This window comes from Gavia stellata, chromosome Z, assembly GCF_030936135.1.
Source record: "Gavia stellata isolate bGavSte3 chromosome Z, bGavSte3.hap2, whole genome shotgun sequence".
Classification (NCBI taxonomy): domain Eukaryota; kingdom Metazoa; phylum Chordata; class Aves; order Gaviiformes; family Gaviidae; genus Gavia; species Gavia stellata.
This window is the reverse complement of record NC_082637.1, coordinates 57103786-57121513: the sequence shown is the minus strand read 5'-3', so window position 1 is coordinate 57121513 and position 17728 is coordinate 57103786. Positions and strand designations below refer to the sequence as shown.

At 40.7% G+C, this 17728-nt stretch overlaps 1 protein-coding gene across 3 annotated transcripts in view; it reads right to left on the bottom strand.

Annotated features, from left to right (window-relative positions):
* Positions 1–17728, bottom strand: part of NRG1 (neuregulin 1) — a 100942-nt gene that overhangs the window by 12955 nt on the left and 70259 nt on the right. Inside the window, exons 2-4 of one of the 3 annotated variants that reach the window (XM_059833785.1) lie at positions 13858–13987; positions 7682–7749; positions 733–756 (exon numbers count right to left, since the gene is read on the bottom strand). In XM_059833785.1, coding sequence (XP_059689768.1) covers positions 733–756; positions 7682–7749; positions 13858–13987 — 222 coding nt within the window. Of the gene's footprint in view, positions 1–732; positions 757–6967; positions 7027–7681; positions 7750–13857; positions 13988–17728 lie in introns of all 3 variants that reach the window. The other 2 variants (XM_009819697.2, XM_009819698.2) reach the window with 2 other exon arrangements.

Sequence of the window (17728 nt, the reverse complement as noted above, 5' to 3'; positions counted from 1 at the left end):
AAGAGGACTTATACGATCTATTTCTATTATATTTAAGCTGAAGTATGAAAATAGTACCCACTGCCAATGTTCTTGGTTGCATGCAATATGAGTTTGGTATTACAAATATTGAATATATTTGCTGACTTGAGGATCTGAAGTCTAACTGTAAACCTCTACTTAAGTTCCTAAATAACTTTCAGTTCACTTCTAACTTACAGACATAGAAATGAATGTATGTATGCATATCATTTACACATATATGTATGCATCTGATTTACATACCCAGCTGTGGGTTTAGACATAAAACCTTACTTGGCAACCAGAGCTCAAAAGTGTAAATTTGCAGTTTTAAGTGGCTATAACAGCTTATCTTTTTTTATAGACTAGTTAGTAATTTTGCTTAATGCTTTCAGTGTTTCCAAAATCTGGCAACCCTAGAAGAACTTAGCAAAAGCAAATGTCAAAACTAGTCAAAATTACACAGCAGAAAAATGAATGTACACTATGTTATGATTACTTTAGTAATTCCTAGAACTCCTTAGGTATGGAATATCCTATCACTATTACCATTTTAGGGAACTAATCTCTGCTAACATTTTAACAAGGGTTGTTGTTATAGCTGTATGATCCCTTCTAAAGCATAAAGAAATCGGTTAGGAATTGAAAAGGGGAGGTGGAGAAAAAAAATAAAAAGGGGTTTATCTCTCAAGCTCTAAAATCTGCAGGCTAAAAGGAATGATTGGTTCATACCCATAAATTCAATCCCAAGATGCTCTGCCAATGCAGAAAGTTGACAAAAAAGAAAGAAAAAGGAAAAAGTTTCAGAAAAGAGCAATACACTGTACTCAAAAATAAATCACATACGAGAATTACGGCTATTCTGTGTCTGCACATGAAACAGGACAAAGGGGTGTGTGGTTACATGGGCAGTGCTCAAGCGTGCCTCTTTAAGCTACATAATCAGACCTTCTGCAAGGGTTACACACCAAAATACATATGGGGGATCTGAACAGCCATACTGAAGGTGACTCAGCAGGAACCATCTTATTGAGATGAAGGGGGCTACAGCTGATTGTTTTCAGATGGGACCATGAGAGCACAGGGATGCTTTACAAGGGGCGGCATCCCCCTGCAAACGGGTCATGCATTGCCCTCCGTTCTGGCCCTGCTCCTGTCGCAGGTATGCGGCTCCTTGCACTTGTGGGTTGCAACCCAGAGGTGGCTGGGACTGTTTGCTCAGCAGTGGGAGCCATTCTCAGCTTTGCAAACTGACTGCAGCAGGGCTCTCGTTTCTGGAAAATGAGTAGCCAACCTTTTTCCCCCTGCTTTTCGGCTGTGCTTCCTCAGCGGAACACCTGCTGTCCGGCTGGATGCACCCTGGGGTGCGGGGGCTGATGCCGTTTACACGGATCACATGCCTAAATTAGCACCCCCAGGCCCCAGCAGATGGGGGTGAGGAGGAACACCCGTTTCCCCCTGGCAGGTACCCTAGGAGACCCTTCCCACGGGGCCAAGACCATAACCATGGCAGCTCTCACTTTCTTTGTCCTTGTGTGCTGTGAAATTTAATCCAATCCTAATTTTCTGACCAAATGGATTTTTTATGTAGTTTATACACATGGGGAATGCCAATTCTTTCCTGCCAATCGGTAACGTTTTAAGGGTTAAGTAAGTTGGAAACAATCCAGGTCTCTTCCTAAAGAGCCAGTATTACATGCCTACATGAACACTGCTAATGATATACATTAGTTGAACAGAAAGCGTGGTTAAGTCTTCAATAAAATTAATGACATGCCCATGCATATATATTGCTATATTTATGCTTGCTTATAGGTAAGATGCCTAACCTGGATGTAATTTAATTTTAGGGGAAGTCATTCATACCATGCAGTTTCTATTTCAAATAATTCAATGGGAAGTTGGTACTTAAAATGGGAATACGTTCTGGCTGAAAGCCCTAAGAGGAAAACATGCTGAAGAAACATGCATTTCTCATTCAAACCTAGATGTCATGTAGCTCTTATTTATCTTTGGTATTCCTAGCTATATTCCCTAGACCTGATTAAAAGAAAGCAGAATATCCCAACACTTCTCATTTTATAAACAGGTCATTATTTTTGATCTTTTCCTGTTTAAGCCAATATTGTTGCATACTTTTTACATGCAGTGTGGTTTCTACTGAATATTTGTCTAGGTGCTCTAAGAAGAAATACAATAATTATTTTTAACAACTCAGTTTTCGTTCTGGCTGTGATTTTTGTGGGGGCAGTATTGGAAGAAAAAATGCTTGGGATGCAGGTTTTTTTCCAAAAAAGTGACTTACAACTACAACTCATTGGATATACTGTAGCATGCCAAGGTCTACAGAACAGGAGTATGACGCCTGGAAATGCTGGAACAGGTCCTCCAGGACTGCATGCTGTGTTCATGAGTGGTGTGCCACAGCTGCTGGGCACCCAAAATTTTGTGGTGGATACTCTGTAGAGTTAGACGGGTGGGTAGCCTGGGAACATGGTGCTGCCCAGTGAGGGGTAAGCAAGTTGCAGGTTTGTGTGGAGACCTTGTACCTGACCAGGGAAGGACCCAGCAACAGAGAAGTCCAGGGAGACCAACCAATTTCACCTCTGAAGCATCAAGGTGCTGTGTTTCTTAAGTCATTGTTTAGTTTTCTTATTAAATGTGTTCTGTGGGTAATAAGAAATTCTAAAAAAGTTTCTTTTTCATGTAATTTGAATTGAAAACAAACTAAAATCCCCCAAACTATCACAAAGCAGAACACCTACATGTCGGCCAATTCTTCTTGAGGGGCTGGGATGCTATGTCTCTTCGTGAGGCTTAGGATCCACTTTGGATCCTAAATCTTGGCTCATTTCAGTGGTACTCAGGCTGCAAAATCAATTTTGAACTTGGGATGTTAAGTCCTATGGCTCCTGTAAAAGTGTTATCCTACAACTGATTCGAGTCTCACAAGTATAGAAAATGTCCTTTCTTAATTAGAGTATTCTGTCATAGCAAATTTAGCATTTAATGAGCATTAACTGAGCAGTTTACAGTGAAAAACTGTCTTCTTTAGCCTTGAGCAGAAGATGGACAATGGCATTTTTCAAATCTGTTTATACCATTTAGGAGGCTTGGTGTCAGCACATAAAGAGTACAATTTTGGGTGCCGAAAGGCTTCAGAAAATGAAAATTTCAGGTAAGGTGGTCTAGTACCCTTACACAGATGTGATCACTTGAGAAATATATAGAAATTGAGAAATATATAGAAACTAAGAAATACTGAAGTAGCAGAATTGTTGAAAAATGGACTTTGAAGATCTGTAGTTTATGTGGAAAGACTGAAAAATCAAGGCCATTACAGAGTAACAGCAGTTTTGATCACCCCTCTACAATATCATGGCTTTACTCAACTCTTGGCCTCTTTAATTTCTCAGCCAGGCTTATCTTGACAATACGAGGCACGGGCTGTCATCTAAACAGAAATTTCCCTCTGCTGCTCTTGATACTGTCCCTCTTGCTCACCAAGGATGGCAGAGCTGAAATGGACACAGTTTAAAATGGTGTCTATGCTGAAACACTTGCCTCAGGAAGACAGTGACCACACTCAATTCATGCCTGAGATGGCTCACAGCATGCCCCACAAGGTGTTCTATATTTACAATACACATATAACTGTTAACTAGTGAAGTAAGCAAGTCAACTGGCCCTTTGGGTGGGGTCCTTGGCCCATCTGGAGTGTTTGGGAGGACTTAGTTTACTTATGATTATGCTCTGGAGAAGTTTCCTCAACCTTCTATTAATCTGAGGCTCCTCCAGTGTTTCTTATCTCAAGGATCATTCTGCACAGTGTTGCTATAAGAGTGCTCAAGCATAGCTGCATAAAAATTAGCCAAAATTTTGAATGTTAATTAATTTTTTTTTCTCTTATTTTCCTCCATTTGCCTTGCTTCCTTACCTTCAAGGGAGTGAATGTGTGAATGTTCAAAACCAGCAAATATATCTGCATGGAACAGGTGCATTTTTGCAACACTTCTGTGGACCACTTTCTGGTGTCTTATGGACCAACGGTGGACCACCATCCTCAAAGTCAAAACCTCCACAGCAAAAAGCCAGGGTATTGGGGAAAACATCCGGAAGCAGCTGTGGCTGCTATGCTCAAGGAAAGGACATTACAGGGTCTGCCAGCCAGATTCCAGAGATGAGCAAAACTAGCAGTTTGTTGTTTAGTTTCCCTTGGTCTGCAGTGACAATAAGCACCATCTGAAGGGGAAACACTGTGTAGCTGCAGTGCTGGAGGTAACTGTGGCAGTGGGGAATCACCTCTCAGCCACAACAGGTTGTCCTATGGTTTGGTGTGTTTGCAAAGCTGGAAGCCAAGGGACAGTCAGCCTAAACATGTGCTTTCCAGTAGTCTCCCTCACATCCATTCCCAGTTATGCTCACATTTCCACTGACAGAAAAGAAAGACATTTCTATGGAAGAACTTTTCTTAAAATGGAGATCCACCTAACTTCCTGTGTCCCTTTTCAACTTATTTCTAGTGCACCATAATAAATGAATCTTCCAGGGCTAACCAAACCCCCGCCAAGATAAGCCAGTGAGCCTTGCACTCTGTTGGGATGGCGGATTTCGAGAATGCTTAGCATCGGCCTTGTTTCGATCTTGCAAAAGGCCCTCAGTAAAGCTTGTAACTTCAGGACTCTTACAAATAGTAACTCTAGGGCAGATTTCTGAAGTTAACTTTTTCTCAACAGCCCAATACAGAGACTTACGACAGTAACAGCTCATTAGTAGGTACACTTGGCATGGAACCCCATTGACCCTTTCTTTTCAAATGAAGAAAGACCCTTCTGAAAGCAAGTAAAATTAGATAGCACTGTATAGTTCACCTGTACGGTTTAGTTTCCTACTGGCACTTATGTTGTTTAACATCCTGATTTGCTCTGTACTTTGCAAAAGTTGCATCCAGAGAGCTAAGTTAATCACCTGCAACACTTGGTACAAAATATGAGCTTGGCTTTAAGCCTCAAATGCAACATTTGCCTGAAGAGAACTCTCATTTCAAGTCCCCTAATTGTATGCTCTGGTCTGCATTGGGTGTAATAACAAAAAGTCATACAAATGCTTCTTCATTGATTTTTCTGGTTAAATATAAATGCACCTTCACTGCACACTTTCCAAAAGTGTAATTTTAATATTTGTAGCAGTTTAAGAAACCTGATGTTATACTGCAGATCCAGGTTAGGCAGAAGTGCCAGAGTCTCATAGCCATTGCCTAGGGCTCTCAGAGTAGCTTGAGGTAGGTAGCGGTGAGCTGTCCTGCCAGTGCATTTCAAGAAGAGAAGGGCTGGACCAGCTTAAGTACTTACAGTACTTAAGTACTTACATAACTCTTTCAGCAAGGCAAGGGCATCTATTTTTTTTCCAGGCAGTTTCAGAAAATCTCAGCCTGGTGTATACTGCCTAAAGATTCCTTTAAAAATCCCAACCAGAGTTAGGAAACTGAAAAACTAATGAAGGAAAACCCACCTAAAAGTATTTTTTTTTTTTTTCCTGGGTAGGGAAACGAATTTATGATCAACATACAATTCTTCCACAGTTTTCAGGGTAAATTCATCTTAACTGTACTTTTCACCACAATACACAGAAAAGGTCATTTATATCTAACATTTGATAAACTTAAACACTGTAACAGCACAAAAATTTCCATATCCATAGTTACCAGAGGCATTTTAAAAATAACTCACACTAATAAAGCTTTTAAAATAGGGCATAAAATATACACTTCAGTGCTGGAAGGTCTGGTCTCCAGTCAGCACCCTTGGGATTTACATGGGTAGCTTCCATGATGGGCAGTATGAATTATGTATGGATATTTTTCATCCATCAGTATAAGAGAAAACCTATGCATCTCTTCAGGCTCCAAAATGTCCAGCAGATGCTAACAGCTTTTTGTCCTATATACTAATGGAAATTAAATTAAGCTAGCTTATAGTCTCTGAAATATTTCAGTGCTGGCAAGTAATCCATCAAAAAAATAGTTCCTATAATGCTGCTCTTAGATCATAGTACATTCTGATGCCAGCTACAATTAATTGTGAATAGTACACATGCATTAAAATGTAATTTTCTTATATGTTACCTTTGACTTTTCTATAACCAATGAGAGAAAATAAATATTCAGTGTACTTTTGGTTTCATCCCTGACAAGTAATACTAATTAACCCGTCCCTCCATGGGAAAGCTTATGAGATATATGACTGCAGTCCTGATTCTACCAGCACTGTGGCACAGACAGAGGCCTCTGTGTGTGTGTGTGTCTGTCTGTCTGTCTGGTACATTTCTTTGGCCAATTAATTCGGCTCTGAAATAGTTGATCTCTTGCACCTGTTACCCACAAATAAATATGTCAGACCCCATTGTTTATGCTGTCTCTCCCCCTTTTCTTTTTGTGCTCTTTCCCCTGAAACTTGAGCAATGAGGAGGAAGATCCTGCTTGGCATGTGCTCATTAGAAATGATGTATGTATGTCAATTACCTCTAACTTGTAGGTCTGAATACAAATCTCATATGCAAGTAGAGGATTAGCTACCTGTCCCTTTGTTGGGGGAGTACTGCCCTGTATAGAGACTCAAAAGCTTTTTGTGGCAAATAAAACATGAGACTTTCAAAATGTCATTTTTGCACTTTTACTGCTTGATGTCAGTGGGGAGTCTGTATCACACTATTCAGTGTTAATTTCACAGCGTTCCTAAGTCTTGCATTTCCCCATAACCTCAATGCCAAACAATCCAGGAGAGTATTGCAATTGCTTTTTGTTATCATTTTCATGCAACAGGCAGAGATAATCAATATTAGGCCTTAGGCAACAAATCTAGTTACAGATTAAAAAAAAAAAAAATTGGAGGAAAGATGCAGCGACAAGAAAGCAGCACCGACTGAGCATGCTTCTACTGCGGCACAGACAGAAAGGTAGTGGACGTACTGTAGAAGCTGGCCATTACGTAGTTTTGGCAGCGATCACCAGTAAATTCATTTGGGCACCTGAGAGGAAAAACAAACAAAAAAAAATGGTAGAGAAAAAACAGAGAAAAGAGAAGAGGTGAATATATGCTAAGAAAGAAGCTCCTTCAGTGTGAACTGATATGACTTGGTGAGTTCACTTTCAGAAACTGAATCTCGGTTTAGCGTGTCCAAATGGCTCAAGATGTTGAGAGCAACTCATTTGCTCTGTGGAAATGAAAAGAAATCCCACTCCTGAAAAACCAGCCAAAACCAAACCAATCCAGATCAAAGTGTGTTTCGACATGCCAGACAGAAATTCACCATTCCAAATTCCCAAATTACTTTTAGGATGCACTTTCCACAAGGCAGCAAGGACACAAGATCTGTACATCACTCATCTCCATGAGTTTGCTCTTTTAGGGTTGCACTTTACAGCAGTCTCCCAAAACAAGAAAGCTGCCACTATGTGCAATACAAATGCATCTGCGAACGGATGGAAAGATCAAAAATCACACAAATGAGAAACATTTTGGAGGTCAATAATGCCATGGTGTACAGATTTTACTTTAGAGAATCAGGTCATAAATTAGTGTGTAAAGAGGCCAGTTCCAGCTGAACTGTGAAAACACCAAGTACTATTGATTTTGTTGCTGTAGTTGGGGAAGAAAGCAAAGTTCAGATTATTTTAACATACTTTCTTGGTTTTGGATTTTCATGGGCAGAGTTTCAGTACATCTTGCTCCAGTGAATCCAGGTTGGCACCTAAAGGGCAAAAATGTGATAAGCAATAGTACACCAAAACCACTGCACTAACAGACTGACATCTGCTGGCCTATGGAGATGGGAGTGGATTAAGTGACCTCCTGGTTAGGTGTTAGTGAAAAATGATCAGGAAAGAGGCAAGAAAGTGTAACCTTTCCAGAAGATAACACTTGGCAAAGTTTACAGCAAAAATCCACCAGAAAAAAAAAACACTAGGAAGTCTTTCTGCTTGTCTGTTTTGAAAAAGAAAGAAGAATCAGGGCTAGCAAAAATGTTTATCAGCTCATTGCTTATTTCACCTCATGAAGGGACCAGATTGAGTCTTTTTAAATTTGCAATGCAGTGTAGAACAGCAGTTTACACTGTTGCTTCCACTAGTCACATAAAATCTATGAAAATACCGTGATTTCCCTATTTCTGTAATGGCATGTTGTCTCGTCCAGTAATTTCATTTGAAGGGGAATAGTTAAAACAGCAATCACAGAAAAGTCAAAAAAATTCCAAAAAGTGAGAAGACAAACTCAAACTGAAAGGCAGGAAGTATATTCAACATGGCTGACAAATGGAAAAATAGTCAGTCCAGTCTATAAATAATATGAGAAGGCAGAGGTGCTCTCAAAATTTGAAGCCGCATAGCTGTCTGCCCTTTCAGTTCATAAGCTCTTCTGCAAAAAACTTCAGTGTGGCTTTCCCCTTGGTCATAGTGAAGGAATTTCGCTTCTGTGCTTTGCCTGTCTTTTCTTCTGCTGCTGGCTGTCAATTCTTCCTTCACCTTTATTCTTCATTTCGGGGCAGAGCTCAGGTGTACACTCCCAAAATATCACCATACCAATGCAGGCTCCTGTGCTTCAGATGTAAGTGTGAATGACTGTCCACCACACTAAACATCTCTAGGTTTCAATTTTCTTTCCTCCTCCTTCTTCTATCCACTCTTACTCAGTGTGTAACCTGAAATAACTTGGTATCTTCTTCCTTGAATACATCTCACTTGTGTTGCCTGTCTTTCTGATGCTCTCCCTGAGTTTGCCATGGTGCAAGAATCTCCCCCTCTTTTTCTTCTGTTGCTGGTCTGGTGCTAGCCTCCTTTTCAAACTGCTTCATCTTTTACTTGCCAGGGGCTGAAGAGCCTTCTTATTCACAAATGCAAGTTGTTCAGAACAATCCTCCACCTCTTCTATCCCTCTGAGTTTCACATGTATTGAAAGCTGTCTTGAGTATTTGAATTCCACTCTTCCACATTTGCCTCTAGTCCTAAGGGTCAGGGATGCTGCCCTTGTACAAGTGTGACTTCCAGAAAAGCACTTTGGCAGAGGACCAGTGTCAGGCATAAACACTAGTATCTTGATCAAATAAACCATGCAGGAATTATTTTTGTATAATAAAGATTTTGAGGATCTGCAGATGATTCTTTGGAGCTGATTTGCTGTAATGTTATATTTGTTTACTAAGCAAGGGAGTTTATGTTCTTCAGAGCCAAGGTCACATCTTTTGATAAGTACCCAGTGTGGAGAGATCCCAGCCTCCACAGATATATTCAGCTGAGAAAAATACAACAAGGATAATTCTGTCATGAAAAGGTGATATTGCTGGGCATGATAGAAGACTTTTTGCACCTTTGACAGAAGGCAAAATGCCTTTGATAGAAGGCATTTTGATCTATGTTACTGAATGGGAGTAAAAATGTTTTATCCCTGTGATTTCAGTTTTATTTTGCACTATGGTGATCTTGCTAAATACTTGTCCCTGGAAAGCTGGCATTCACACCTGCATTGACTTTCATTTCACAGGGACCTCTACATCTTTTTTATCAGGCTCAACCCTACACAATCCCAATGAACATGTTGCTGATTAAAAGCCTCAGCCTTTGCTCCTGCCACTGGCCGGTGGTGGTTGCTTGCTCTGTCTGTGCTTGTTTTCAGATGTCGGTGCAGCTGTGGAGGTGATGAAAACAACTCAAGCACTGGTGCAGACAATGCTGAAATTGCTTCCAGACCAAGCAGGCTCAGCCCTGTTGAGATGGTGCTGAAAACAGTTCAGGTGTGTTTATATTTGCTCTGAAATCATTGTCAGCAAATAGAGTGCAGCACCTGCCGCTGAGAATGGGTCCAGGGTGGGCCAGCCAAGACGAGAGCCAAGATGACCCTGTCCGCTTATGATTATGTGTGGATGCTAGAGGCATTTTATTGCTCAGATAGGCAGTGCAGCACCGTCTCCAGTGCTGTTTGGCAGGTTGTTTACTGTAGACTGTGCTTTTACAAACCGCTTGCGATTTGTGTTGATTTCAAAACATCTTGTCCTACTCAAAGTTTCCAGACGCTATTTCTTGTTGTGTCTTTCTTTTCTAGTTCATTACCCATATACCATTTTCTTTTACGACACTAGCAAAAGTTGGAGTCAAGCAACTCAGGGCAACAAGTAGACATTTGTGCTGCGAGAGCCTTATACTTTCCTTTCTGCCTAAAAACAGGCTACTCAGACTATTTATCGTATTAGCTGGGTGAAACCACAATACTAAACCACATATACTAAAATAATTGCTTTTTTTCCTCTACACACAGTAGTTGCCAAAAGCAGTATTTGCATGAGTTCAGAAGACACTTCTCAGAACATCGAACGCATATCATCAAACAGTTTTTCGGGAGGAGAGGAATGGCTGAATGGATCAGGACCTCACATTTCCATTTCATCCACTGCTTATAAGCAAATGCATTGTGGGAAATTTTTTTTTCATGGGAAGTACAGTGCACTTCCATATTTAGTAGTCCATTTCATAGCCTAAGTCAGAACTAGTATTTCTACCCTGCCTGTTGAATAAATATCTCTGGAACTTTTGCTAGGCATCATGGAAACAAATTTTCTCTTTTCGCTGTTTTCAAGAACCTTCTATCAATTTCTATTCCACCAAGGCCTTTACATGAAGACGGCTATAGAAAATGGCTATATCATTAAAAAGTACATAATTCACTCTTTTGCTCTTAAGAAAGGAAGCGGCATCCTTCTGTTAGAGAGAAGAATTATTTTCAACCAGTGAAATTCCGATGTAAATTCATTTCTTCAGTAACAACAAAAGCACTAGAAAAGATGATCTCTGCAAGTAAGGAATCAATTAGTCAGACCAGCAAGGCCTTCATGGTAGGGTACTTCAAAAGAACACTCTAAAAGCGTAACAGATATTATATTCATATAGATTTTTCTTCAAGTAAGAAGCAAACACTAGGAATTCTGATCTTAATTTTGTAGAAAGCGATCTGATTTTTTTGTCTTCAGTGAACTTGGGGACACATTTCCAACTGAACAGAAATTACTTAGGAACTACAGTCTCATAGGAAGCCAGTAACACACAGCCTTCCAAAGTCTATGATGTTTTCAAAATGTGACTCATGTTCCTATGAAACTTCTGAAAATTTTATACACTAGTTTATTTAAGTAGTCTCAAAGCTTCCTTTTTCATCTTTCATATTTTGAGATTGTTTTGTTCAGCCTGGAGTTGTAATTAAAATACATCTAGGGAATACACATGCTACCATAGATGTAGCTATACAATGCATTACTAAGTCTTCATGTATTTCTTGAGTATTTCACATGGTTACCTCTTGAAAGCAGGGCATTTTCTCAAAGTTCACACCAGTATCCATGAAAGCAAGATCTGATCCAGTCTGGATCATTATACCACGTATTTTACAAAACACTTTTTTTTTTTTAATACATAGCTAGATTTTAACGGAAGATGGATTTAGGAGCTCCTTTTTTTTTAATAGAATAGCAGGTTTACAAAACCAGAGATATCACTTGAAAAATTCCATGGTGGTTGTGAATCTGAGTCATGTTTTTTTGGTTAGGGATAAAACCAATTTAGAATGATATGGCTCATGCTTTAGAAAATTTGTTTTTGCTCTCAACAGATGGACCATATGGAAAAATGTGAACTTGCTACTGAGGCAGAAATACGAAGAGCAAGTACCATATTTCAAGCATTCTGTTTCCACAGGCATGTTCTGGGGGAAGATTTATTTTCTCAGAACAATGAAGGCAATGTGTACTGGTTAGATACTTACTTTAATTAACACTGGAATACTAGAATTAAAAGTAGACATCTGTATTTATAATGAAATAAGAAGAGAACTGTACTTTGTCTCTTCAGTTTCCCAGTACACCCACTTTCAAGTACTCACACTTTTATTTCTTACATGGCTGTATTGCGTCCTGTTTTGTTACACAACATAAAGTTTCAGTTCTGGCAAGTATTAGAGGGCATAGCAAAAGGCCTTGCAAAATAGCGGTGGCCCTGACTGTCCTCAGGATAAGAATCCTTTTCCACTACCTTACTGTAAATGAGATTCACCCTCTCTGATTTTACAGCTCTGATGCTTTTTCCAAATAGGTCTTGGACCACCCAGAGAGAGGCACGTCTGCCAAAGTTGCGAACTTCCTTTTCTTTCAACTCCAGCGCCAGAATTAAAGGTTATTTCTTGTCTACAAGAGGGAAAAAATCCCCATTTCATTCAAGTGTCTCCGAGACATTTAATTAAAAAATTAGCCAATCTGTAACATCAAAGAACAAACACAATCAGATCTCCCCTTACCAGTGAAAATGGCATACCTCTGAAACTGTCAAGACAATGCTAATTATTAGCAAGTCTGCTAGATGCTCAGCTCTGCTGCCCTGGAGTTTTCTGAGCCGTGTTTGGACAGGAAGTTGAAACAGGCAGGTAGGCTCTCATACATCCCCTGGAGATTCATAGCAAACTGCTCATCTTGTACTGCTGGCTTATAATGATCATGCAAACTTAACACAAATCTTTCTCTCTCTCTCTCTCTCAAAAAAGAATCCAACTCACCAGAGCTACTAAGTGTTCCATATTCACTTTAGCTAAAAATGATTCTAAAATCAGTGAAATATTCATCACTTTCAGCAACAGAGCAATCCATGGAAAATCAAAGCAAAACAAAGCTCATAAAGTGCAGGTAACATCCTTCTACAAAAAAAGAAAACTCACAAGTAAAGCAGAACATTGTGGGGTTTGGTGTTTGTGGGGATTTTGGGGTGTGGTTTTTTTTGTTGTTTGTTTTTTTTTTTTTTAAATTAATAACAGAGACGAGCAGTCCATGCCTTCCTGGCCTAATGAAAGCACCATAGACCTTCACCTAACTCACCCACCAGAGTCATCTTTACAATTAGTGTTGTTTGATTTTTCAGTCCTAGAAGACTGAAAATATGCAGTTACAGCAGACAACAGTCTTTACTGACAACTGCCTCTTGTCTGTGTGAAAAACAGCAATATCCTCACAAAAGTGCCCCCTTTCCACTCAGTCTGGCTAGTTCCCGAGGACCTTTCCCAAGGTTTGAATGCTGAGTTGCCTCTCAAGCCAGAGAGAATCAGTAACTCACTATGACTAGTTCAGCTCCAGAGGTAAATGCTACATGATGCGCTACCAGGCAGGTGGTGAACTGTGAACCGCACGATGTTCTGCAACATAATTGGACTATTGCAACAGCCCAATGCAGCACAGGCCAGGACTTGAGAAAGGTGCACAAGCACACCTTTAAAACTAAACTCATATGACTTCCTGAATCAAGATCCTTACATGAGATAGTAACTCCACCAATTACCATGACATTCATTGTTTTTTATGCAATTGAACACAACAGCAAAAACTCCAGTTGTGAATCCGGTCTCATCAGAAAGTATTCAATTACTACAGCAGACAGTAAAAATAATCAGTTTGTCCTGTATAAAGGGTACTTGTCCAATGCAGTTATTGACACACCGTGGGTTTTTTGCTATTTGCAGTGTATTTAGTTTACAGTATCTGTTTCATGATTTCTAACATAAGGCTCAAGTTGTGTTACTTCATGCCATGTAAACATCAATGGGGCTTGCTGTGCCAGTATCACGTGGGAAGCTTTCCTGGTTAGCCTCTGTTATGCCTCAAATATAGAACACAGAGGTCATTCTTCGTAGGTTATTTTCACATCCACATACTTAAAAATGAAGAAATATCTAATGCTGCAAGTACAGGAGAAGAAATTGTTCAGGTGGTCCTTTAAAGAAAAAGCATTTCTGGAACCTGGTGGTTCCACCAAAGTAAACAAATAGGATTTCTTACCTGCATAGGTATCTTGGAGGGTTTGGGAGGTCTTTAACCATGTAACACTCTCCCCCATTTACGCAGAAGGCTTTCTGCTTTATGTCACATTTCGTGAGATGACTTGTCCCAGTTGTAGATGTGGAAGTGGCTGGAAAAGACAAGAGTGAAAATACAGATCAGAATGGTTTAGTTTTTATTCATGACTGGTAAGTGTACTTGTATGTGTGGGAAGAAGTAAGGCTAGGGAGGATCTTGCACGTACTCTGAGCTCTCTATCTGCTGCTACCACAAGCACTAATTACCTGACCCTGTATTTTGTTGCTCTACACAGGGAGTGGCGTTTAAATGCAGAGATACACTACCCCATGCCCTGCCTGGGAGGAAGAGAGGATTTCACTAGTCCTGTCCATCAAGCAACCTTAAATTTCTGCAACACTCGTGTATGTAATTAAAAATGTGTAATTTATGTGCAGTTACTTATAATGCATTAATTGCGTTCAAGTGATTTTGGGGTGTGAGAGTCATTACAGACTGCTGATATAGTGCCCAATAAAATGAGGCCCTGGATAAGGTTTCTTCCTGGCATTGCCTTGAGGTACGTGTTTTTCAGTGGCATTTAACAAGAGGACCCATGCTGATTCAACCCCTCGGGACTGAACCCCTTGTTGCAGCTACTGCCTTCTTCCCAGGCAAGAGTGGCTGACTGAACGCTGAATGCCTCGTCCCCTGCTCATAAACAAGAGCTGTGGCTGCTCTGGTTTGACTCTGTAGGGAGGGAGAGGACAGGGGCACTGGAGGCATCGTCCCTTCCTGTGAGTATACGATTGCCACCCTTGTGTCCACAGAAGTCTTTGATCCGGAGGCCAACCTAGCATCTCCTCCAGATGGGCTCATCTGCATGGGCTGCCAATGGTGCTAGACAAGATTAGGTTTCTAAATCGCTATTCAATGGAAGCACCACTGTGCCTGCAGTGTTTCTTAGCTTACTCCCTGCTGCGTATAGGAAATACCTGGAGAAGGCAGGAGCAGTGTGTAGTTAGCAACCTTTAAAGAGGCTACCAGGGTAGGATGAGAAATCCCAGCCTTAGGATTTGCCCATGCAGTGTCTGTCAAGGAAATGATAGTGCCCTGAGCAAAGGGAGAAGTACTGTAGGAGAGACAGTACTCAAAAAGTCCCTACTGCAGTCATTGCTGGTAACTACTAGTGTAAGTTGAATCTACCTGCCCTAAACTAGCTAACAGCAACAGGGATGATGGGGAGGCCTTATTATCTTCTCAGCTCCTCACGCTGCTCTGTGCCTGCAAAACCACCTCTATGAGCTGAGTTAAATATAAGTCAGGCATGTACCTGCTAAGCTGCAGCTGCAGCCCCAAACTGCAGTCTCTGGTTGCCCCCTAGTTTGGATAAGTTTTGCTCTAAATTCTGTCAAAACATGCTTGAAGCCTGGACACCAGTCAGTATCCAGCTCAGGAACCATGCCACTGATGGGCTATGTGACCTCTAGCAAGTCATTCAGGTTATTCATTTCACTTGATTTTATCTGCCTAAAAAGGAATTGTTTAGTTGTAAGGCCCTCTCCACCTCTCACAGAAAGCAGCTCAATTTATCACTACAATGGTTGGGATAAACAGCCTCTCTGATGGTGCCTGTCTCTCTATACCAACTGCAGAGCAAGCTTAAGCTCTTGCAAATAGCCCCCTAATTTTTAAATGGCTAAAACTAATTGAAGCGACTATCTGTCATCTGTAAAAAGTGGGGATGATTCCTGCATGGTTTTTGTTTAGCCATTTCCAGACATACAGAAGTAAGAAATTTTGTTACAGTGCTGAACAAATCCCAATATTTTTGTTTCTGAAAGATAGCTTTTACCCTGAGGTGGAACAATGCTTTTATCTACTGACTGATTCCGCTGGAGTTGACTAGAAAGCTGCAAGCACCTACACAAAAGTTGACTGATATTCAAAGCCTTTTCTTACACGAAGGCACCCAAGGGGCATGTTTATAGTAGGCGATGCGTGATGTTCTACCATTTGCCGCACACATTGAATCCAAAGATAACATGCTTTTAGCAGATTGGCTATCAACAAATACCACTTACAAATTTCAAGTTCTTCTTTCGGAGAATAAGGATGACATAGTCCCTGCCACATTTGATTTTCCTGTGTTTCCCATCATCTTCCAAGTAAAACTGCATTTTTAGCACTCAGCACTTGGGAGAATGGGCCGGCCACCTTGGCTGGCACCCTTTTCAGCGTGGCTTTAGCTACCTTGTTTCAATGAGACATGAGACAGTGACTGGGGTATTTAAGTCCCCCCTTTTACTCCATCAAAATCCTGTCTGCCTCTGCAGCTAATGTCTCTCATACCCGTTCCTTCCTTCGCCATTAATTACTAGCATGCCAGCTTCTTTCTCTTTCTTACATGATGCCTTGCTTGCATGGGGTACCCTCCTCTGACAGGACAGGAAAAGCCCTCCTATAATGTCTTCCAAAACTCAAGCTCCCTCCTGCTTCTCGCTGTTGCACCCACCCACTGTGTCACATCTCCCCAGATTCTGATCTTGACTGCAGTCTCTAAGTGCTAATGAAATGCAAACATGGAGTACTAATTCCTTGTAATAACACATTCCTTTCTCCTGCCCCCTCAAAGCATGATTTATAACCTCTCAGACCAGGATAAATTTATGCCTTGTTTAGAGGCAGGAAAAGGGGTCATGTTTTAAGAGTAGTCTGACACTCTTTCAGCTAGCAGTGGTTCAAATAGGACTTTGCACCCAATGTTGACAAAAGGCTGGCCAACAGATTGCCATCAGCTCAGCGGTGAAGGGTCGCCCACGCTGGATGTCAGTGGGTTGACCACCATCCTTGACATGAATCTTAGGATGGGGATATTTGGCTTATGGAAAAGCCTTTCCTTCTTCACTGGATTGAAAGGAGCCTGGATTATTAGCCCAAAGGAGAAGCCTGACATGACAGGCTACGGCATACCAAGACCTAAGATGTGACAAATGTGTGTGAGTGAATCCCATCTATATAGTAATGCACATTTTGAAGCCTTTGTGAGTCTTAACAGGTAAACTCACTATTAAGCATATCCCTGCTGATAGCCTATCCACCATAATGTCCTTTTACCTCATTAAAAGACTTCAACCTGCAAGTGAGACAAGCACTCTGAGGGTGTCCTTGAGCTCAGAAAGCCAACGCATTAATTTGGAAGGGAAAAAAAGCACTATTGTCTGCAGCGTTTCTGACAAAAAAAACCATTTTGCTACCCTGTTGGCTAATGGAATGTTTTAAATTGAATTATGAAGGTAGATATAATAGCAAGTGGGCTTGTAGCTATCTATAATTGTTTTCATCTTCTTGCTTACCGCTTTTTCTTTAAGCAGCAGCTCAATCAAAACCAGATCACCGTGGAGTTTCAAAGTAACAGCTATTTCCCAGCTGATGTAAGTGAGCTTTGGATAGCACCAATTGCTCTGAACTGATTACTAGAGATGGGAATAATCTGCAGCTCTCAGAGAAATCTCATGATACAAGGGCTTTATATGTATTTGTGAACAGTGCCTCTACCCATGTTTTTGGCATCGTATGTTCAAAACTGTTGTATAAATCTTGCATGAGAATTTTCTGATCCACTGGCACCATAGACACAGTCTGCCTGAGCTTTTTAACTCCATGGGGTGAGGGGAGGAAAAAAGTTTCCAGTGAGTTAATTTTGAAATTAATTTTTCTTTGAAAAACATGCATAGTTTTTATGACATATGGCCAGTATTCAGTGTATGCACTGTAAGTCTATTCTGCAAATTAAATACAAGAAACACTAACTACGGTTTTGGGTTTCACTTAAAGCCACATAACAGAAGAAATGTGGTGTTTGGGAGCAGGT